Raw genomic sequence first — 25733 nt, 5'->3', positions numbered from 1 at the left:
GGAGATCATGCAGTCATTATAAATGGACATGGCGACCCTGCATGTGGTCACCTTTTAGCGTCCGTTAGTTGCATCCGATTTATCATAGTAATAAATAGGCTATTAATAAATATCGTGGGACCAGTTAATTTGTTTATAATTTAAAACAATATTTGGGCTGACTTTGAATTAGTCCCGGTTTATTTTTTAATCAAATGCGGGACAAGCACGAGAAAATAAGAGTACCGACACGAAACACGGAAAATAATTAAGGGAAAACACGAAGCACGCACATCGAACCAAACACGAGAAAACGAGAAATAAAACGTCGAAACACGGAAACACGTGAAATAAAAAGGCCGAAAACGTTGCACGAAAATAACCCTTTACCACCCTCTAAATAGGCCATACTAGATGTCGACACCTCATATTAGAACTTAAGTAGATGGTCAATTTCGTTTGCAAGGTTAAAGGAATCTTCAACTTGCTCTAATTTGCCTGTGAATACCATAAAACCGTCATCCCTATTGATAGTGTAATTTGATGTTTTCTCTCCATTGGAACTTATCTAAGATTTTAATGAGTACAAATTGATAAGCCTGGTTGGTACGCTCCCATAATGTGTTTGTATAACAGTCCATTAAACTCAAATTCATTGTTTCTAAGAATTAATTTAACAAATGCAGTTAAATCTATTTTGTTGAGAATCTTTAAATATATTTTCCTGTGTGTCAATAAATTCTAATGCATTGATAACAATTTCTTCTAAATTGTCAATGATCATATTTGTCTACATTGACGTACATCATAGGCAATAAGAATGCATACTTTTTTTTACCTCGTGTGACTCTATTTTATTAATGAAATTTTTTGTATCTTGAATGTTAAAGTTATGCCTCTTCAATAATTGGATGTTGGATGTGTACTAATTGATAATTTAGTCTTAGATGCATGATTTTTTTAATTAGTTGTTAGTGGCTTTGATCTAGCTGTCAGTAACTGCGAGTACTCTCAGATCTGTGCTTAGTGTCTATTTGGTGTTGGGATATACAAGTACCCGGCCACGTCCACTCTGTGTAGTATTTCTGTTTGTATCCATCTGATGAGTTAAGCCTTTTTCAACTGATTTTTATAGTTCGTTCTTATGTTGTACTCAGTCTGTTACACCACTGTCCCAGGTTAGGGGGAGGGTTGGGATCCCGCTGACATGTTTAACCCCGCCACATTCTGTATGTATGTGCCTGTCCCAAGTCAGGAGCCTGTAATTCAGTGGTTGTCGTTTGTTGATGTGTTACATATTTGTTTTTCGTTCATTTTTTGTACATAAATTAGGCCGTTAGTTTTCTCGTTTGAATTGTTTTACATTTGTCATTTCGGGGCCTTTTATAGCTGACTATGCGGTATGGGCTTTGCTCATTGTTGAAGGCCGTACGGTGACCTATAGTTGTTAATTTCTGTGTCATTTGGTCTCTTGTGGAGAGTTGTCTCATTGGCAATCATACCACATCTTCTTTTTTATATTTATAATTAGATCAAGTAAGTATCTCTCGCGGGAGAGTTACACTTATTGATGATTGGTCGGTAACCAACATTAATGTGTCCTGCTAGCATTACTTATTTCTAGATTAATTTAATGAATTTTTGGAAGAAGGTACATGTGTCCTGCATGTTTTGAATTATTATTCTTTAAGAAATTATACGTCTGGGAATCTTTTTTTTTTTCTCTCCTTGCTTTAAATTTAACACTTCTCTCAACATGCCAAAATTGTAATGATTTATAATAAAAAGAAAATATTTTCCTCCACACACATGGCCAAGATAACACTGATATATAATTTCTTATTCAGTTGAATTAATAATTAGAATAAAAAAGTTCTAAGGTTCACGTATTGTCTTTTTTTTTTAAAGCAACTTGTTTAAATATCTTAGATACACCGTATGGAGGTGCTCTTAATTGCAGGAAGCTACTACAGATAAGATGAATAGGTGTTCCGATTGAACAATAATTTAGCTTCCGAATATTCCTCCATAGACTATATTTCTAACAAATAAATATGCGTGAATCCTCAGGGGTTCACGCATTGTTTATTATCATATATGAGATAAGTGAATTCGCGATCTGTGAAAATTCTTTATTGCCATGTTTTAAATATCTTAGATACACCGTATGGAGGTGCTCTTGGCAGGAACCTAATACAGATCAGATGAATAGGTGTTCCGAATGAACAATAATTTAGCTTCCGAATATTCCTCCATAGACTATATTTCTATCTAATAAATATGCGTGAACCCTCAGGGGTTCACGCAATTATTATAGAACGAAGCAGAGGGAGAACTCGCGCGTTATTTTTAACGTATAAAGTGTCGATAGCAGTTATCCTTTTAATTTACCATTTCATGACTCGTATTTCAACCTAAACTTGCAGTAACAAACTGTGATTGTAAAGTATTATGCCCTGTACGTTTTAAACGACAATTCTCGCTTTTTCATGGTTGATTATCTCAAGTGAAGAACTCATACTGAACATATTTTGGCATGTCAGGTCCTTTTATAGGTGACTATATATACGATATAGGTTTTACTCATTGTTTAAGGTCGTACGTTCACCTATAATTGCTTACATTCATTTCATTTCGACTCGGTCAAATGGTTGTCTCATTGCCAAACGTTCCACAACGCCATATTATTTTTATAACTGGTGCTGCTTTATCGGATACTCAGCGTATATCATTTGTTCACTTAATAAAGATAACACCATTGTGTCCTGTTTAATGACCCAAAAAGAGAAAATTCCAGTCATTGTACTATACTAGATTACGATGGCACCTGCCAAACACCGAAAACGGACCTCTTTGAGTGTGTTCTATTAATAGTTTCTATTTTGTGTCTACGAAAACAGACTTTTAGTTCTATAATTATCACCACGACCACCACCACCAACAACAAAAACTAACACAGCCTACTGGTTAAAAACAAGTATAAACCATTTCAATGTGTACAAAAAATGGAAGCCAAATAATCTAAAACCAAAGACAATCTCAGTCATGCAGAAACTAAGCAATATCAGATAAAATAAACTTTTAATTTTGGTCTTATAGCAAGTTTATGTCAACAAATTAACAATATATTTTAACTTTCAAAAGATGTAAACGATCCTTTAAAGTTTAATGTTTTACAGTGTTCATAAGGTTGTATCAAAACACTTGAAGATGGCAATATTATCGTAGTTTCAAGATGTTATAGTTCTTATTTCTTTGTTTAATATTCCTCTCCTTCTTCTTCACCCTCACCTTCAACGGAGTCAACTCCAACTTCTTCGTAATCTTTCTCAAGAGCAGCCAAATCTTCACGGGCTTCTGAGAATTCTCCTTCTTCCATACCTTCTCCGACGTACCAATGGACGAAAGCACGTTTGGCGTACATCAAGTCAAATTTGTGGTCAAGACGAGCCCAGGCCTCAGCAATGGCGGTTGTGTTGCTCAACATGCAAACGGCTCTCTGTACTTTAGCCAAATCACCTCCTGGTACAACAGTTGGTGGTTGGTAGTTGATTCCGACCTTGAAACCAGTTGGACACCAGTCGACGAACTGGATGGTTCTCTTTGTCTTGATTGTGGCAATAGCAGCGTTGACGTCCTTTGGTACAACATCACCTCTGTACAACATACAGCATGCCATGTATTTACCGTGACGTGGATCACATTTTACCATCTGGTTGGCTGGTTCAAAGCAAGCATTGGTAATCTCGGCAACAGAGAGCTGTTCATGGTATGCCTTCTCGGCAGAGATGACTGGAGCATATGTAGCCAATGGGAAGTGAATACGTGGGTATGGTACCAAGTTGGTCTGGAACTCGGTCAAATCGACGTTGAGTGCACCATCGAATCTGAGTGAGGCAGTGATTGAGCTGACAATCTGACCAATGAGTCTGTTCAAGTTGGTGTATGTTGGTCTCTCGATGTCCAAGTTACGTCTGCAGATATCGTAGATGGCCTCGTTATCTACCATGAAAGCACAGTCGGAGTGTTCTAGGGTTGTATGGGTGGTCAAGATGGAGTTGTATGGTTCAACGACTGCGGTGGAGACCTGTGGAGCTGGGTAGATAGCAAATTCCAATTTTGATTTCTTTCCGTAGTCGACGCTGAGACGTTCCATAAGGAGTGAGGTGAATCCTGATCCAGTACCACCACCGAAGCTGTGGAAGATGAGGAAACCTTGAAGACCGGTACATTGATCAGCCAATTTACGGATTCTGTCCAAGACCAAGTCGACGATTTCCTTACCAATGGTGTAGTGACCTCTAGCATAGTTGTTAGCGGCATCCTCCTTTCCGGTGATTAGTTGTTCTGGGTGGAAAAGTTGACGGTAGGTGCCAGTTCTGACTTCATCTGAAATTATACATAATAAAATGTTCTAGTCATTTCAGTCATCTTATAATGATAATATTTTTATACATGTGTTACTTTTACCTTTAAATAAAATCAATGAACCACTTGAGCGTATATTTGACGATTGGGCTAACTGTAATCAATTAAATAAAATATGAATGGAAAGCAATTACAAAAGAATTTAAACGTGTATAATCATGTTAGTAAAAGTGTGCATTTTAAAATGAAATAAATTAATATCAATCAATTCATCTCGAGTTGTATGGACACGTTTGATAAATCTGATTTATCTTGACAAAATTAAACATTATATTAGTATGCAAGATAAATAGTTCAGTAAAATTCCACCCATCAGTGGTGTCATTACGGTATCATTATCATATCTATTCTCTTTCGATTCTTATTTTTTTTTCTGTGGGACCAAAATGAATGATTAAAAGTACTGAATTTTAAACTTACCGACTACTGTTGGCTCAAGATCGACAAAGACAGCTCTTGGTACGTGTTTGCCAGCTCCAGTCTCACTGAAGAAGGTGTTGAAGGAGTCATCACCACCTCCAATGGTCTTGTCTGATGGCATCTGGCCGTCAGGTTGGATACCGTGCTCCAAACAGTACAATTCCCAACAGGCATTACCAATCTGGACTCCGGCCTGTCCGACGTGGATGGAAATACATTCTCTCTGAAAAAGCACATACAAACATTTATGAACATGAAATTATCAATAAAACTTGGCATAAACATTTTCTTATACAGCGGACACGACCGTCTTAATAAGGAAAAATACCAGGTATGTTATCTTGTATTGACTTACATTAAGGAATTAGCATTATTTTTTAATATATGCAAACATTCTGAATTGATGCAAACTTAAAAAATTTCAATATTTATTATTTTTTATCTATTTTTTACATATCGGAACGCTGATATATCAACCTCAGCGGAACAGCCAGACAAATCAGCTATTGCAATGAAATATAATCAAATGTCTGATTATAAGGTAATGTCTAGATTCTTTTATCGCTTGCCAAGATAATTCTTCACTTTAATATTTTATGTCACTTTCATAGTCTTTGAAATTTCAGTCAAGCTTTAATTGAGAAAAAAACCCAGAAGATAAAAGAACAGAAAACTTTCCTATTTAATACATTTCGTGGATCGAAATAATATTTTTTTATGACTTGATAAATAAATACATGTAGTTACAAAAAAATAATAGTATTATTAAGAATGACTTACCATGTTGACGATTTAGTTGTTGTTTTTTTTAAATGAAAACAAAAAAGGCCTTCGCTCACTGTGACTTGAGGTGTCTTGTGAGAAATAAGGTATAATGATGTTTGATTCATAATTTCTTGTATTTATATGAAATGCAATGTCGTTGCTAGGAACAGCGATCAAAAGCTTGGTTTTCTATTGGTTGAAAGTGAAGGACAACAATATGTCAATTCGAAATCGCCGGTCTTTTTGTTCAAATAATTAAGAAAAGTCCCGAAAATGTATATCCAGGGATTAAATGTTATCGGTAAATTTGTTTACACGTGTCCCATAGTGATAATAATCATTAACGGTATTTTGACACTCAAAAGATTCAAGATTAAAAATCAAGATTAAATTTCAAATATAATGTGTGTTGATTTTAGAATAAAACCATCTCTTTAATCCCTATACTCGACATGTCCAGACTACTGTAAATAATGATTTTACTGACGATAGGATTTCGCAACAGACTGAATTATGTAATATATAGATATTATTTAACTACGAAAAGATAAATGAATGAAATTATTGAATGGAGTGTAATAGATCTATTACTCGTATTTACCCTTTAATTAGCTTTAATAAAAAAAAATATTTCAACTGTAATTTTATGGTATCTGCTTGTCTAAATGTCCAACCAAGGATGTGTATAGCAGTAAAGTCTTGGTCCAACACAAAACTATCTTTGCTTCAACATGTGTCTCTTTATTATTTTTTTGCTTTGTGTTTAGGTTTGTTCAAGAATTTTTAAAGTATACAAATCCTTGGTTTGTTATTTGAAAGGTTAATTTAATATTCGACGTTGATTTAAGAGTTGAAATTTAAAGACTTAAAAAAGAAGAAAAAAAAATAAGAAAAAAGAAGCTTCGAACATATGGGAAGAGTATAACTGAGAATTTATTATGTATGTCCCAGATCAAACTAAATCATGGTACAGGAAATAAACATGGTAGCCATTAGTTATTAGTCGTTATTCAAATAACAACGTGACATTTACTTTATAATTGTATCCGGATCTATTAAATAAAGTATTTATATTACTGTCGTCTTTCATTAATTTATTTAAATATTTCTACAGGCATTCACATGTTCAAGAATTTAAATTGAGCATTAATTTAAAAAGAAAATGTGTTGTGCACAATAAGACATAATATCAACGAAAATTTTAGTTTATTTCGTATGGCACAAAGGTTCATAATTAAATCTAAAAGGTTTACAAACTAATAATTAACACAATATGCCTGTTAGCATTTCGTCTTAATACTTGCATTTTTCTTTTTTTCATGACATTTTCAATATTTTTATTATGTAACAGAGCATGTAGTTTTGATTTATTTTTGTATATTGTATCCAATTCATCAAGGAGACACACTAATATAAGCACTTGTTGCTTGTTTCTGAATCCTATTTGCCACAATGTACATTTATATTGTATAACGTGTATCTAATTTCACAATAAAATATTGTTTACACTAATACCAACGATCTTGATATGACACTTTTCTCTTTTTAAATAACGAAATTGTTTTCACAAATAGTAATCATTAGTTATCTCTCTTTCACTTTTAATTTGTAAATAGTGCACATACTATGTTTTATTCTAATTTATAACTGTGCTATTTATTACATGTAACTTCTGTATACCATTGTATTGACGAAGGTTTATCAGAATAAAGATGTATATACTACTAAAAAAAAATTATTTCAAATTATAAAAGAAGCATATTATGTCCAATCAGTATTTTCTCTTTAAAGGTCCGGGCGGCTGAAATTGTGATGAGTTGGAAAAAATACTTGAACACCTTTTTTCTTTAACTAGAAAATGAAATAGAACTGCAATTCATTGAGAAACTAATTTGTTTGTTTATTGATTTAGGAAATTGTTTTCCTAATAATATGTGGAGGTTACTCAAGTCACTAAACTTCATGTAGCTATAAAAACCCATTTCAATTAATGAAAACGGAAAATAAGATTAGATTACTATAACTTATATTATCTTTCCTTTAGCTTTTTAAAAAGTAACATACAAACGTTTAGCAAGCGGAACGTGTTAGAGTATAAACGGTACGAACAAAATCCGTGCAGAAAGATTACCGTTTCTTTGGAATCTTTGGCAATAAATCAGATTCAAAACAAACTCCCTATAGAATAATAACAATTCTGGCATAAATCTGTTACTATATGTCTTCTTAGCTAGGCCCGGTAACAGCAAATAAAGATTCATATAAAACTTTCAAAAATATAATAATCGTATAAAAATCCAAAACCTAATACAAACATTGAAGAGCTGATCAATCAAAAAAGGACCTAAAGTAAAGCCAAAGTCGAACAAGGAATCAGAGCTCGACATGAGGGAGATATACTCCTTAATTTAAAATAATTTCTAAATTTAATAACAGCAAATTTCAATCAAATAATATCACGGTATTTTCATCCAAGTCCGAAGTTCTGGCTACTTGGCTGGTGATACCCTCGGTGACTAAGAGTCCACCATCAGCAGAGGTATCGACCCAGTGGTACATGAAGCCGGTTAATGATATAGAAGATACCAATTTTACTGCACCAGATGTGCATTTCGACAATTTCAAAATGTCTCTACAGTGATGATGAAGTCGATATATTTGAAAATCCAAAAACACAATATATACGTACAACGTGCAGAAAATCGTATCGCGCAGACAAGTCTTTCTTTCAACGACACATACAACATATATATATCTAAAGTGTATTTTCGAAAAAACTTTATTTTGGACAGAAATTATTAATTATTTTTGCTCATTTATCTAACAAGAGTTGCAAGACCTTAGTTTTTTTTTGCATTTATCTTTACTGGATCAGTGCCTAACTTTATTTGTTTAAATATGTATCTTAACTAGAAATGCTCCCCCCCTCTTTTGAGAGTACTTTAACACATGTTATAGTAGTCTCAGCACCCCCCCCCCCCCCCCCCAGAAAATAAAAAATAAATGCGCTCATTTCTGAAAACCAAATATTTCTTGTTAAGGTGTCCTGATCGTATTGTTATCAATATCTGCGACTATTATACCAGAGACATATATACACATATATGTCTCTGATTATACTCACTATGTATAATAGTCCCAGTCAATATTGCCAGAGGTTTGGTTAAAAAAAAATATGTTGCAACGACGATGTTGATTACTTAAAAAAAGTAAAATATGGTGTTATCTATGGCACGCCTGAACCACTTTTATAGATAATCCTAGATTATCTCAGATAAACTAGGATTATACAGAATTATTTATATCATGATTTATTTGTATAGCAGACAATTCTTTAGGGTTACAAATTCAAAAATTTTAAAATAAATCTTACTCCAATCTATTTATCATAATTATTCTTTATTTTTAAATATTTCTTCGACGAAAAAAGAAATAAACAAGGTATTATACATAAACAGTGTACCAAATATGTTATGTTTTAAAAAAAAAATACAGATAAATCTTAGGTGACATTCTAATTAACCTTGATTGTTATAAAAACAAACTATTTATCAAAACATCTATTGTTATTTGCATGTGGGAATAGAAGGAATAGTATTTTTAAAAAGTGGGAATAGGAGGAAGACACCTTGGTATCGAATATGATCATCGGTCATGCATGACATATTCCAAATAACGGCGCGTGATAATAAACACTTCAATAACTTCTGAAATATTCAATTAATTTTATTCAAACAAAAATATTAAGATAAAAAAATAAATAATTTATCGGACGCATACCCTCAACGCCCACTAAAATATCTATTACATGTCCTGAGTGCACTCAGGAGGCCCTGAGTGGTTTTAAAACGTACCACAAAATTATTACTTAAAATAATTTTTGTTGACTTTTAAATGAAATACATTTCAATTCATGGAGTGTCAGTGAGTTATAATATATTTTACAAATGAGGGCCCCACTTTGGTAGTCCAACTTGAACACATTGAGCGATCGTATATATGCAATCAGGAACAGATGTATCCACGAAATTATATTAACATTTTATGAACTTGCCTGCTTAAATAAATCATGTTTTAGTTATAACATACACTTTTAATGTACAATTATTTATAAATCAATGTTTAAAATTCACATATATGTGCTTAGATTAAAACTTCATGTAATATTTTAATACTTTATTCTTGTAAAAATTTTCATAAATAAATACTGTTTAAACTAAGATTAAAATTTCATGTGTCATACGGTCATTCCAAGTGTCATTCGGTTATTCGTGTTACGTATCTCCAGTACTTCTCTATGGATAAGAGCTAAAACTACCAAAAACAAGTTCACCAGAATTAATCGAAAACTTCCAGAAAAAGCTACTAATAAGCTTATACTCTCATTACCAACTTATGTAGCAGATGTTACTATCAACATCCTAAACGGAATACTACCAGTAGAAGCCCAACTACATATCCGAGTACTTGGACTATTGAACAACATCTGTAATCAGCCCGAAAAAAAGAATAGATAAATTGCTAGCTGACGACAACTTAAACTGAAAAATAGCCAAAGTTCTAGTTGCGTGTCGCTATAAAACATATGCCCACGAAGTACGATCTACAAAATGGTACATGGACAACACCGTCAAAAAAATATTATGGACCTCCAACATCAAGAAAACAGTACAGAGCTACTAGTCTAAGAGTAACTTCAGTAAACAGCAACACTGTATTCTAGCTTCGAAGGCCGTACGGTGACCTATAGTTGTTAGTTTAAACATATTTTATTGTTCAAAAATGACAAATGGATTAGACACAAGTTTTTCAACTTAGTAACGTCTTCTCCTATTGTTGTCAATTTCTGTGTCATACGGTCTCTTGTGGAGAGTTGTCTCATTGGCAATCATACCACATCTTCTTTTTAATTTCCAAAACGACGAGTGTAAAAAAAAAAAGCAAATATGCAAACATACAGCCTGATTTATATTTACAACAAAAACAAAATGAAATACAGGAACAAAGACTCAATGACACAATATGTCATGACGGAGGAAGGCACATGCATATTTGGAAGGGGCTAAAAAAAGGTCTAGTGCCAAACCATACCTTAAACTGAAACTGTACACATGGGATAAGACCGAAGTCAGAACTTAAAGTAAAAATTTGTTGAAAAAGGTCCAGGGTACCGTTTCACAAAGCCTTCGTAAGTCTACGTGTCATCGTACGTTCATCGTAAATAAATCGTAGGTTTTACAGCCGTTTCACAAAGCCGTCGTAAGTTAAGATGAGCGTAAATGGGTCATTTTCAAAAAATGTGGATATTTCAGTTGTGAAATAACTATACAAAAAAATATTCAATTTTCAACTTTAATAAATGAAATTGAATAGTTTAACAACAATACAACCTGAAATAAAAATATGCAATCTTAAATGCTACTACAAACATATTTAAAAAAATAAAATAGAAACAAGTATGGGACAAATGTCAACTACATAACGGATTTAGTTTCGGTCCCTAAATTTTTTTTAATAATAATTACATTTTGCTTGATATATATTTCCATAAAAACCATCACACTTTTTTCAAAACAGTTAAAATAACACTTTTTAGAAACATATTTTTAACATTATGCAGATTTTTAATGGAAGGGTCAGAATACTTGTGTAAATCAACTATAAAACTCAGTATAGATTGCACCAAAATAATATTTTTATAATTGAATTACCATAAAATTGAAATATATGACAATTGTAATATTGACAACTATCAACAATAGATTAAATCAAGTATTATAAGGCACAAACACCAACATTTGACAAGTGTTATGTAGTTGACATCATCGTTATGTGGTTGACAAAAAAGCATTTCTTGCTGTTAATTGACTAGAAAATAAAAAATTAACAATGAACCTTGAACTCCATCTCGAATCGAATCTCAGATTAACAAGAAAAACACATATAGCATATTTAGGACACTATTATCACGAGTAAAGTAAACTTGAAACTTCTGACAATGGAACTGACGACTGATAACAACATATTTTCAAACAACAACAAAAGTTAATAAAAGAGTCTATCTTCAGAGGATCGAGTAATTAAACAAAGTCCTTTATACCCAGCTGTACCATGACTTCTCTCCAGTCTGAATCATTAACCTTGAAATGTGAATCATTCCCTTTCACAGCCTCGGGAGGTGGAATTGTTCTGAGAATGTCATCAATATCATACCAGTTTCTATCACGCATCTTTCGTGGCCACGAAAAACAGTTGTTATTTTTTTTCCCAACTGTGTGCATGCATTCTACGAAAACCATCTGAGACTCCATGTCAACATTTTCAACCAGACCAGGATATGCTTGACCATAATACAATACAAGCACATGACTTCCAATACAGGCATCAATGGTTACTGTATTGTCTTCAATCCTGCTGCTATCTTTGTTTTGTTGCTTTTGAGATCTCGAAATCAACAGCTCTTTGTACGCATTTTTTATTCTAACATTTTCAAATGTGATAGGATCAGACGATTTCTTTGGCAAGACTGGTACGAAATGATTGGGCACCCAGTTATTGTTATTCATATCAAGCCTAGTTGTGGTCCACATAATTTGGGCTGGCATTGATGAACGTACCTCTCGTGGATATATATGTCTACAAAGATGTTTTCTGACTGACGGATTGCCTTTCTCAGGATAGATAGAATCAATCATCATCCCAATGACTGAAGAAAGACTATGGATCTGCCATATGCCCATATATGTTCTTTCTTTTGTTATTTTTAGAACTTCTTTAGAATAGATTTCCTTTATCACTGTGTCTGTGATGTGATTGCCATGCATGTATTCGTCTGAATACATGGTGTATCCTTTTATCAATGTGCCTGTTTTGAAATTGCTTCTATCATAGCCTTTCAAAAGATTATCTTCATTTAGATAGAACTCTGCATTCATCACCTGTTCTATGATAATTCGGGTTCTAATTTCTGATGGGTGTTTGTCATTACCAAATACAAACATACTGCCAGAGGCTGGCAAACAATCACCATCTGCTCTCACTGTCACGGGTACATCCCCCTTTGTTTCGTAATCTGTTGGGAGAAGTGCAACGGACAAAATATCTGTAGAATAATGTTCATTGTTTCTTGCAGACCCACTCACCTCTTCTATTTGCTCATGAATTTCAACACACTTCAGTTGCAGTTCATCAAATGTTTCACATGCTTGCAATAATTTCAGAAACCTCCTGTATTTGCCTTCTCTTCTTCTCCCTTCAGTCCTGTCCTCATCAACAGTATCATTTTCGATTCTTGTTTTCCTAGGTTCATCCTTGGGTTTCGTTTCATTTTCAGACGTTTCAATCTGCTTTGTTCGTTTAACGAATGTTTTTTCAGTACAAATCGGGGAAAAGGTGAATGGTTGCAGGTCATGGCCATCACAAACTTTTTCATAACATTCACAACTTACAGATCGATACCTGACACTACCCATCTTCTCTGTAAATAGCTGGTGTATCTTCATGGTTCCTGGTATTGTTTTCAGGTTGCAGGACCTCACTTTTGACTCAATGTCTAAAATGTCCTTCTCTTTGATGAGATAAACATTAACAGAACTGTTAGCTTCCCAAATCTGTTTACAGAGATCAGTTGCATTTACAATATCTACTCCATGTTTCACTTTTAGATCTGCCGACCTTTTGACGGATGCACCTATTCCATCTGGAATTCCTTTGCCATGGCCTGAAGCATGAAAATTCCATGATGCTTGCTTGAAGCCATGGTCAAATACTTCTGTGCTAAATAAATAAAAGTTCATCTTCTGCTTGTACTGGGAGGATGGCCCGTCACTGTAAAAATGCAGTGTATCTACCTCTGGATATTCAGATCTAATTTGCATCAATATTGGTTTCAAGTATGCCCAAACTGAGATGGGATCATGTTGTAATGAATCTGACACGCCACAGAATGACTTTAAAGAAGTCATTGTTCCTGTAACGAAATACCCAGTATGAAGAGAAATTTGTACCTGAGATGCACCAAAGTGTTTACTTTGAATTTCTCTTGCCAATTTTGCGATGTAGTTTTCAGCGAAATCAATGTGCAAAAAACATTCTGATGGTTTCAATGTCCCTTTAACATTTTTGTAATGGTTCATTTGGTTATCAATCATAAACGAATGTCTCCTATACTTGAGCCAAAGTTCATCATGGACTTTGTCAAGTAAGTCGCCTGCGGTTATCTCTTCTTCTTTTCTTTTAGTTATTGTTACATCTTTGATGTCTCCTTTTATCTCTCTTTTTTCTTTTTCTGTAACCCATTGAGTCCAAGTTACTAGTTTGTTTTGGTCAAACTCTTTGAGATCAATCTGTTTTTCCTTGCACATCTTACAGTTTCCAAACATACAATTCATACTGTCCGTTGAACATGCAACCTGTTCCACTAGAACAGAAATATCTTTTGTTGATATCACATCATTTCCGTAAAGCTCTTTAGCCATATATGATAAGTTCTCACATGTTTTACATAAACATGTTTCTCGTTCCTTTTCTGTAGGACATTTAACCCAGAATGGTTTCAGTCTCCAGAATGTAGTAAAACTGATACTTTTACATGTTTCATATCTCTCTGCTTTGAATTTCCTGTACAAATGTTGAAGGGTATCAAGCATGAATCTTTTTTGGCGTTTCTCTTTGTTTTTAGTAACTGTTTGTCTCATTCCTGTCGACATTCGTGAATTGTCGTCACGCTCAAAAAACTCTTTGACTGCTTTCTTCATGTTCACAGTCTTTGAACCTTTCTTTTGTCTTCTATCTTTTCCACCTCGTACTCCAATTGTACGTCTAGCTTCAGAAACAAATTTGTATTTTCTTATAACTCTTCCCACAATTGCTTCAGATAGGTGTCTTTTAGCTGAATTTAATTTGTACTTCTCGCTTAGCTGCTTGAGGAGTGCATGGTGAAAGTTTAAAGCTTTTCTCACTTTACAGTGTTTGGCATCATAATTTGAAAAGTTTCTGAGCAGTTTTTTTGTCTTTGATCTTGGAGAATCTACATTTCTTCTCTCTGTTTCCATTCTATGTACACGTAATCTGTACAATTCAGCTTTCCTTTTTGTGATTTCCAACTTTTTCTCTAATATAGCTTTATCTCTATAGCATTTTGCTTGATCTCTGTTTCTTTTTTTCTTACTTTGGATTTTTTGACGGGAACATGTGGGTGGTTGTGGAATTACCATTTCTATATGAGCTGGTGATGCTGGTGGAGTTAAGTCGTTTTCAAGGTCTTTTTTTCGTTGTCTTTCTTTATTCTTTGATAACCTCCATCGCCTTCTTTTACTTCTTTTTGATCTTTCAGACATCTCGTTTATAGATTTAACCATACCAATTTCTTTGTAGTCATGATACCGCTTTCTTTCCTTTGCCCTGAAGGCCTCTAATCTGTCTGGGTCTCCTTTTAATTTGTCCCTAAAACGTTGTTGTCTTTCTTTCACTGTTAGACCCATTTTACCTTTCGTAACTAGTTTGTATTACAGCTGGAATGATAAAAAATAAAAATTACAGATTTTTTGCAGCAAAGTGAAACCATGTTTTATATATACCGTATATATATCGGGGTTTTTTCGCGTCTGGTTTATTTCGCGATTTAATGGCAAAATGGGCATGTTAAATTTTCGCTGTGTATTATTTTCGCTGATTGGTAAAACACACGCAAAAATTTAACACGCAGTTATCCTAAATTCAAGTAGCGAGGATTCTGAAATAACGCATACATAAACTTTATTACTGATTGACAGAAAATCAATAAACAATCATTATATTTACAAACTGATGTCTACATCAATCACACAGACGATTGGTGTTAACTGTTACAGTTATTTAAAGGTATATTTCACAGCATTATAAAATCACGGTATATAAAAGCCACCAAGCAACCAATTCTGATCAATTCTAGTGGTACAGGGCTACCGGATACAAAATACGATAAAATGTTACCTGTTACAGTTATTTAAAGGTATATTTCACGGCATTATAAAATCACGGTATATAAAAGCCACCAAGCAACCAATTCTAGTGGTACAGGGCTACCGGATACAAATTACGATAAAATGTACCTTTGGAAACACTACAACAAGTTTTAAAACAATTATTCTGTTTAAGAAAGCAAATAGATAAACAAGTTCAAATTATGGATGCTAAATCATAGTATAAGGTTCGATGATTAGCCCGACAAGGTGACCTCAAGTCAATTTAATTCAGCATTGTCAACTACATAACGCTTTCTGTCAACTACATAACGATTCGATGCGTTATGTAGTTGACCGTTATGTAGTTGACCTATTTGTGGTTTTCGGATGTTTTTCTTGCCCCTAATACTACCAGATAAATGTTTTTTATTGAATTAGAGTCAGTATTATAGACTTTGAATGATTTATGTAAAAAAAAATATTTATGCAAAAAATTAATCAATGTTTTTGCCGTTACAAAGTTGACATAGAATTAAATTACGGAGTAATTTGTACTCACCAAAACTAATCTACATTGAAATGAATTCATGATGTCATCCTGTAACTTTAAGCACGTCATCAGAGGATGAAGAGTTAGTAGAGAGCACTTCCTTAGTTACAAGGGATATAATCAGTTGTTTATTGGCAACACTATTTCATTTGTGTTATGTAGTTGACATTTTTTAAAGTACGAAATGAAAAGTAAAAAAAAATGCTAATAAAATCTAATAATTCCCTGTATTTGTGTATACATACCTGCAGTGATACCTATATATTCATAATAACCAAAAAAAAAATAATAATTTCCGCTTGGTATTAAAACCAGCATGTAAAAAAGACTAGTTTTTTAATTTCGTACAAGCAATTTGGGGTTTTTTGGACCCTTTGAAACCCACTGGAAGCAATTTCTCTAGCTAAATTTCATATTGAATTTGCTGGAACTTGTTACACACACCAAAAACTAAATTGTGTATCTAAAAATTGGATAAAAATATTTACACTTTTTTAGAAATATTGATTGTACAAGAAAATCCACATTTTTTGAAAAAGGCCCATATAATACGTAAATCCTGGCGTAACTTACTACCGTACAGCTATACCCAGTCGTATCTCGATCGTAGTTTGTCCGCGAATATGAATTAAACCATATCTAAGATGGCTTTATTCTCGAACAAGATGCCGCAAATGTTAGAAGACGAAGAAGAATCTTCAATATTAGAACCACATTTTCTTCGTTTGATCATTTTGAAAATGAAATGGATATTATATCCAGATACAGACTGGATAGACACAGTATCAATTAAATAACATTGGCAATAGAACCAGATATAAAACATGATACAAATAGGTCCCATGCACTTACTCCTGAAACGCAGGTTTTGTTAGCTTTGCGCTACTCACTGGTTCTCCGGTAAAGCGCCCATTTTATGACGCTGATTTGTCCCACCGTAACAAAGCAAAACTAACGACTTCGAGTTATATACCCGTAGCTTGTTATACTTATATCTGATATTTTTATATTTCTTTATTATCTACATATAATCATATTGCACAACGATAGTGATCGTACCGGCCGTCATAATGTTTTCTTCGTAAACCTGTAATTCCCGTTAACGGATAGAAGACCAAGCAAGAATAAATATTTAGCACAATATAGAGTGTGAGGAAGCAGGACAAATCGCCCCACTGGCAAATCGCCCCACACCTAATCGCCCCACTTTTTCACCAACTCGCCCCACTTTTAAAAAAATCGCCCCAAACTATTTTACCAACTCGCCCCACTTTTTAAAAAATCGCCCCACTTGTGAAAAGGGTTAAATCCCGTTAATATTACTCCTGCCAACTCGCCCCACTTAATGAAAAACGGTAATATCTAGATGAATATATAATTTTTATGTCTGCCAACTCGCCCCACTTTATGAAAAACGGTAATATCTAGATGAATATATAATTTTCATGTCTGCCAACTCGCCCCACTTTATGAAAAACGGTAATATCTAGATGAATATATAATTTTCATGTCTGCCAACTCGCCCCACTTAATGAAAACTAATCTACACAGAATACCAGCGCAAGCAAGCCCGCACTAACCAAGCCATCCTATTCAACATGTGGGAGCAGTATATCAAGTTGCAGGCAGCATATCTACAACCAGACTCTAACGCCAGTGTGGTCGTGTCAACGGTCGAGTCGTGGAAGCAGACAGCTACTGAACTTTCTAATGACAATGTATTCATGTATTCATGTTCTTGTTTCTAGTGCTGACATTTCATCTAGTACTTCTTTTTAATATGTTATCATGCCAGTGCTTGTCATAATTGATTTAATGTATGTTTGTTTAAAATGTTATTGTTCTGCATACTTACGTAGATGTGCAAACCTATCATCTGAGAATAAAATTATGTTATTGTAAACACACATGATTCTTGACTTATCTAATAAAACATTGAATATATACCAGGAAAAAAACGTCACATAAATGCTGATGCTACTTTCTTTCTGTTTTATTTCAACCAAAAGAAAAGAACAAAAAAAAAAGATGCATTTCTAACGTTTTCATAAGTGGGGCGAATTGGAAGGCCTACACTCATTTGCTGGCATGACTCAATATTAGGATTTTCTTATTTTTCATAAGTGGGGCGAGTTGGCATAACTCAATTCATCAGGATTTTTCTATTTTTCACAAGTGGGGCGAGTTGACATTCACGTCACCGAAATACTGATACTCACTTCTTACTGCTTTATTTAAACAAAAAGAAAAGAATTACAAAATATGTTTATCTAAGGTTTTCATAGGTATTGATTTTATTTATAAGTGGCAGGAACATATACAACGGGATAGCATCTTTTTCCATAAGTGTGGCGAGTTGGCATTACTAAATTCATCCTGGTTTATCTATTTGTCATGAGTGGGGCGAGTTGGCAGACATTGTTTCAGCGGTATTTTAACCCTTTTCATAAGTGGGGCAAGTTATCCAACCTATTTTCAATGGGATTTTACCCTTTTCATAAGTGGGGCGAGTTGGTAAACAAGAGTGGGGCGATTTTTTAGGAAGTGGGGCGAGTTGGTGAAAAAGTGGGGCGATTAGGTGTGGGGCGATTTGCCAGTGGGGCGATTTATCATGGATTCGAGTGTGATATGAGTTAAATTTGATTATAAGGTTACCATAAATAATTTTGTTTATAAGGTTACCATAAATAATTTTGTTAAATCGTCATTTATTCCAAATCATATCAATCTTGAAAACTAAACAAAGTTGAAAACTGCAGAAATTTGTTAAGCATGTAAACTCCGTGGAATGGTATATCCTAAACAAACACCTTTTTTGAAAATAAATTCTACATCCAACAGATCGACATCGGTGTCAACATTCAATTTTAATACAGATCTTCAGATTCCCGTATTATATTTTATAAATGGGGGGGGGGGGGGGGGGGGGGGGGGAGGCTATAGATGACGAAATCATCGAAATATAATCTCCGTTCATGTTTTTGTGAAGAGTGCTTTCTTTCACGTCCGCACTTCTATCGAGTATGGCATGCCAAATAAACATTTTAGATAATAATTACGGATGGCGAATATATAAATTACAGATCACGACATAAGAAGACACCATGTGACAATTTTAATTAGTCAATTGTTTTGGTGTAACAGAGTTGCTTTTTTCTTAGATCTACAAAAAAACAACAAAAAAAACGCACTGGATGTTTTTATATCAATATTAATGCAAGTAAATAGTTTTAACCCGTTTTCAATATTAAAGATCTGAAACTTTTATTATTAATATAAATTTGATACAGAATTTAATACGATTAAACAATTATGCAAGTAGTCATAAAAAATGCTCTGCCTAATGAGTTTAATAAATCATATTGCACAGGGAGAGAAGCTTTTAAATACTTTCTTTCATTAAAAATGAAATTACGACGTCGGCTGAGAGGGCATGGTATATATTGTCCGTTACATTTATTAACAACACCTTGTACAAATATTCTTTTCGAAAATAAAAACAGTTAAATAGAACAAACAAAACTATCCGTCACAATGATATATGAGGGTCTGGATTAGGGGGGGGAGGGGGGGGTTTACATTTCTGTATTCTGTAATTCTTTTGGCCATTTTTCTCTATTCAGTAAGAAATATGCTTATTCTGTAAATTCTTGTGTTCAGACCGTGCATATGAAAATTTCCTGTTGTATCATGATTTTGACATGATAAGATCTTTTTGTCTGTATCAACGACATATAAATATTTGAATCTACATTTTAAATTGATACAAAAAATCAAAATTCTCTGATCTATAGATTTTCATAAACGAAGTCTAAAATATATCCATAATAAATGCACTGAATCAAATGCATATATGAGAACAACTACTTATAAACTGCTACGCGTCGCATACTATGTATAGAGACATGCATCATAAATCTAAGTTAAAAGACAAATGGAAAAAAAGAAATTTTAAAAGCTTTCTTTGACAAATTTTATACTAACTTCATTTTAACAAGTTTAAATTACATTTTCTAAAATAGAGCCAAGAACTGTTTGTAATGTTGTAAATTTAATTCGTTTGAAATTTTTATTCAAATACGCTGTTGAAGATTACTAAGCGCCAATAGAATACAATAATTTTGTATTTTATAAATTAGTGTCTTCGATAATGAAAAATTCTTCATCGAACAGTCTCATTATCATGTCGGTATTCGAAATGACTCGTTTCATTGTTATTACAAAAAATAGTTCATAATAACATGACAGAGTTTTTTTTGCTTCAGAATGTTCTAGATAAATATACAAAAAGCAAAGTTTAGACAATGTACCCTCATAAGCCTGGAAGTGGCTAGTCACATATAGTTAACAGCGTTTTTCTCACAATGATGTTCTACCTCCATAAGCCTGGAAATGTCGTGGCGGGTCACATATAATCAATCCTTCTGACTTCATAAATTTTGTTAGAGAGTCGGCTGAATTAAGACGTTATATGATGAAAATTAATTAATTTCCTTCCGTGAAAATGCATCGCATGTACAATAGAAATGAATCGCCCCTACAGTGAAAATTAAAGTCTAGTATCATTATTCGACAGTAAACATGAATCGCATAATGAAAACAGCATAGTGGAATTTAATTCAATATCAACAAGCTGAATAACAAAACCTGTTTTAAGTTATACAACATTAATAATTATGTTAAAAGGTACATTTTTCTGCAAATGAAACTTAACTGCTGCTTTTAAATCTCTTGCACGCTCTGTTCGTGAACTATTCTTAATATTTATCTATTTGTGTATCAATTTTACACCTGGATGGCTGAAGGCGCGATGAAAACCCGTCCGCATCTCATACCTATATCATGAATTTATAAAAACAGTACACATTATATCTTATTTCTTATTCTATTCAAAAATCATGAATTTGTCGTCTGTTTATTTATCATTCTACATTAGAAATTCATAACGGATACAGTGAAAATGGTATTTCAGGATTCGCACATTATATACACTGGTTTTGTTTATTTTTATTGGACTTTCTTTTAATTCTTTTCAACGACAACGCATGCAACTTCTTATTTCTTGTTTGAAAATTCTTCTCTTGCTCATAAATCTGCATGAAATATTTGCCACTGTACGTTCAGAAAACAGCAATCAATCAATCATATCTCCTCTAAAATTGCAGTACTATAATAACTTTAGACATTATCAAATAATTGTTAAAAAATTCGTTTAATTCTTTGATCAGATATAAACACGTCTCGTCACTCCTATATATTATTTCAAATTTCCGATACAAAGAAAAAAAGTATTATTGAATATCAAAGGAAGTAACCCATCAAAGATACAAGGCTTGTGTCTCGTCTACAAATGAAAAACATACGAACACACCCACTCACCTGATTCGCTCGTCCTCACAAATATAAAAAAAATCAAAATTAAGAAACAATTATATACAAAATAAAGGATAAGGTCACCCCGGATGCCGCACAAATGTCAAGGCAACGAACGAGAAACCGGAAAGGACATACTTGGATTCCAAACCGATACCGCTAAATGCCCAGCTGTATTCCTGGTAGAGGAAAGCCGAAAATCCTACAATAAAGCATCTCGGAAAGAAACTACCGATCCATTAGGGGAACAACAGCTAAAACCCTCAGACATCAAATAGATTGGTCTGATAGTTTCCCACATGGAAACTTCTTATGGATTCCATCTGACCACATGTCTCAAACAAACCTGAAAATATCTGCAGAAACTTTCCTCAACAAAAAAATATAATCCAAAACATAAAATATAAGATGTAAGGATAACAATATTTATCCATGAAACCAATTTGGCAAAACAATTTCAATGATGTTGAAGGATTCTCTCTGCAAACATTTTCACGTCCGCTCTCATCGGCATGCTCGACTCATCGATCTGTGAAAGAAGAGTGTGCCATATTCCGATGTAAATAAACTACGATTCACACCTCCTGTTTACAGCTAGAGTTCCGTTTTACGATACACTTACGATGATACACAGTGCGTAACTTGCGATCAACTTAGTAGTCCTTTACGATGCCTTTGTGAAACACACGTAACGGGAACGTAGAACCACACGTAAACGGATCGTAAAATGATACGGTGATCGTAAGTTAAGAAGGCTTTGTGAAAAGGTGGCCAGATCAACACAATACAGACAAAAAAAAGTATACCAATAAATAGGACACAAAAGAACGATCTGATAGTACTAGCATTTTATAACCTAGTTCAACATGTTCAAAGTCAGTAAACTTTGATAGATCATACAGAGTGGTGATAGATATGCAGAGTGGTGGTAGATGTACAGAATGGTGATATATAAACGAAGTGGTGATAGATATACAGAACGGTGATAGATATACAGAGTGGTAGTAGATATACAGAGTGTTGATAGATATAAAGAGTGGTGGTATACATAGAGTGGTGATAGATATACAGAGTGGTGATAGATATACATATTGGAGATAGATATGCAGAAAGGTGGTAGATATACAGAATGGTGATATCTATACAAAGTGGTGATAGATATACACAATGGTGATATATAACAAAGTGGTGATAGATATACAGAAAGGTGATTGATATACAGAGTGGTGATATATATATACAGGGTGGTGGTAGATATACAGGATGGGGATAGATACACAGAGTTGTGATATATATACACAGTGGTGATAGATATACAGAGTGGAGATAGATATGCAGAATGGTGATATGAAATGAGGTCGAGGTCAAGTGAAAACTGTCTGACGGACATGAGGACCTTGCAAGGTACGCAAATACAAAACATAGTTATCATGTTACTCATAATAAGAGAGACATTATCATTACAAAAAATGTTAACTTTTTATTTCAAGTAGTCACTGAACCATGAAAATGAGGTAAAGGACAATGGACATGTGACAGACGGAAACTTCGTAACATGAGGCATCTATATACAAAGTTTGAAGCATCCAAGTCTTCCACCTTCTAAAATATAAAGCTTTTAAGAAGTTAGCTAACGGCCCCCTATGTCGAGCTTTCTGCGACAAAAGTCGCAGGCTCGACAAAAATCCAACTGGTTGTCTAAAAAGATAAGTCCTTCCTTAAATATATGCTAGTTTTCGAGTCAAAAGATATTATTAGAATAAAATATTTGAGAAAAAGATTGAACAGAAACCATAAGAATATAAATCTTTCAAAATTTCTTTTTCGTGCATGAATTAAAATATTGTTTTGAACAGTCTTAAACAAACTTTTATTACTTTTTTCCTGTTATGTGAACATTTATTGGGGGCAGTTGTTATATATTAGCACTATAACAGGTAAAGCTTTGACAATCTTGTCACCTGTAATTACATTTACCTGTAAGAATAAAACGTTTTGGTTCAAGATTTAGAAACAGAACGAAGAGGTTTTCTCCTGTTTCTTAGCCACGGGTGTCATTCGGTTTATCGAGAGAAATGATAGTAAAAGAATATTTTACGGTGGTCAAGTATTGCGAGACGATCGTGGAATCTCTGGTACCGGATCGTGAATGTAATTAAATGTAAATTCTACTTCAGAATAGGTGAAAAAATCGCTGAATTTTCAAAATGCGGAACAAATCCGAACAAAAAAATATGTCTGTCAAAATGATTCAACTTCCTCAACATTACTGTGCAATAAGATAAAGAAAATATGCAGTACTTTACGAAAAAACACAAAAGGCACAATGCATGTCTATGGGATTAATTAAAAAAACACGTTTTTGTACCTATAATGGTCATATTTCAATATATCATGATATATTTGAAATTTAATCTTTGTTGTGTCCGAAAGTACAGTAAAATAAAAGTATGCTCTTCCTTTAAAATCGTTCATTTGTTAATGAAAACCTTGAATTTTGTTGATTTTTTATCAAACTTGATCGTGATAGATCAGGCAACGCATTATTTTGATCGTGAAAGATAATGCGTGACCAGACTTAATAATCAGAAATCAATATGTCTTTTACCATTTGATATACCTGCAACTGGTTGAAGCCAGTAACTTTTTTGATAAGAACGAACATGAAAGCTATCATTTGTTTTTTAAATTCAACACTTTACCTCTAAAGTTAAAAATTTTTAACTTAAAACGTGTCTAAATCAGTGTGAAAAATTCAGCTCTGAGAATCGGACTAGTACAAATCAGGCAGACCTCCATTATTTAGCCAATAATATGGGTATGCAACGTTCAAACCAAAAAGTTAACCATCAACCAAAAACTTATAGCAAAAACAGCATCTTTCATGAAAAATTTGAGATTGAACGATAACCAACATTTTGTTATATGTATCTTTGTATACAACGTAGCAGATGTGGATTGATTTCCAATGAGACAACTATATATTACAGAATAAAGAATACCAGAGCGCAAATGCTGAAATGTCTCGTCTGCTTTACTTATGATAGTATATTTGTTGAACTTCTGTAATATTAAGGGTTTTACTAGAAGTGTCACATACTCTTAAAATTGTCAATGATTCATAAAAAGAGGTCAAGGTCAGATGAACCATGACATACAGATATCTACAAAAATCCCGTACACCAAATATAGGTGTTCCGATGCTTACAGTACCTTAGAAACTGACAAATGTAAAAGTTATGTTTGGCCAATTAATTCGGAACATGAGGTCGAAAGTATATGAACCCTGACCGACAGTCAGACACAGACATCTTACTATCATTCAATATATCAAATACAATTGACGTCATATATGAAACATGCAGACAGACATGTACACCATACACCAAATACCGTGGCCCTATAGCATACAGGTATGCAAGCTTTATAAATATAATGGGCATAAAGATGAGAATTCAAAGTTATAAATACAAAATAAAACATCTTAATGTATAAAAAAACAATACTTATGAAGGACGGACAAATGGACTGGTATTGATACAATTTACCAAGTCTGTGTGGTATTATAAGATATTAGATCCAATGGCATTGCACGATTATAGCCCTATTCACCAGCAAAAGAGACCCGGGTCAGTCATGCCAATCTAGTTTTTTTTAATACCAATAACAAATATTAATTATCATATAATTGAAGAATAATATGAACGTCTTCGTAGCATTAGATCTTTTACGATCCTTTTCACGATCTTCATAAACCAGTACGTGATCTTTCACGATCCGAAATATCAATTTTGTGTAAATATTTCTTTTTTTACCAAGTTTCAGATTATGTTTATACAAAATAACTATGAGAACCATTTGATGCATTCAAACAGAATGCCCTTTTTCGAAGAAAAATAGTTTATTTTATTGGAATTTGTGAAAAAATCATGTTTGTTTACATTTTTGATGTCACTGAAATGTCGAGGAGCAATATGCCTTTTGTTGTTTTGTAAAAACTATGTACTTTTAGAACTGGATTTTCTCACATACTGATCATAATGTTCGACCATTTTGACAGACAGTTTTATTTTGTTGTAAATTTGTCCGTGTAATGAATTAAATTAGATTATTTAATTAATGACTTTTCATATGTCTTCTCGATTAAATTTCTTTCACGATCCGGTACCAGAGCTTTCACGATCGTCTCGCAATACTTGACCTCCGTTAGATATTCTTTCACGATCATTTCTCTCGATAAACCGAATGACACCCGTGTTAGCGAGTACACACAC

At 33.6% G+C, this 25733-nt stretch overlaps 1 protein-coding gene across 1 annotated transcript; it reads right to left on the bottom strand.

The window, feature by feature from the left end:
- Positions 1 to 3043: 3043 nt before the first annotated feature.
- Positions 3044 to 5767, bottom strand: LOC127730446 (tubulin alpha-1A chain). The gene is made up of 3 exons (XM_052238874.1): positions 5608 to 5767; positions 4828 to 5050; positions 3044 to 4368 (listed from the first exon to the last, which is right to left on the bottom strand). Exons 1-3 carry the CDS (start codon positions 5608 to 5610, stop codon positions 3239 to 3241), a joined length of 1356 nt encoding a protein of 451 aa, XP_052094834.1. The 5' UTR covers positions 5611 to 5767; the 3' UTR covers positions 3044 to 3238.
- Between the last annotated feature and the right edge of the window lie 19966 nt (positions 5768 to 25733).

This window comes from Mytilus californianus, unplaced genomic scaffold (assembly GCF_021869535.1).
Source record: "Mytilus californianus isolate M0D057914Y unplaced genomic scaffold, xbMytCali1.0.p SCAF_2, whole genome shotgun sequence".
NCBI lineage: Eukaryota > Metazoa > Mollusca > Bivalvia > Mytilida > Mytilidae > Mytilus > Mytilus californianus.
Note: the sequence above shows the minus strand (reverse complement) of the source record. Positions and strands in the feature narration are given on the sequence as shown.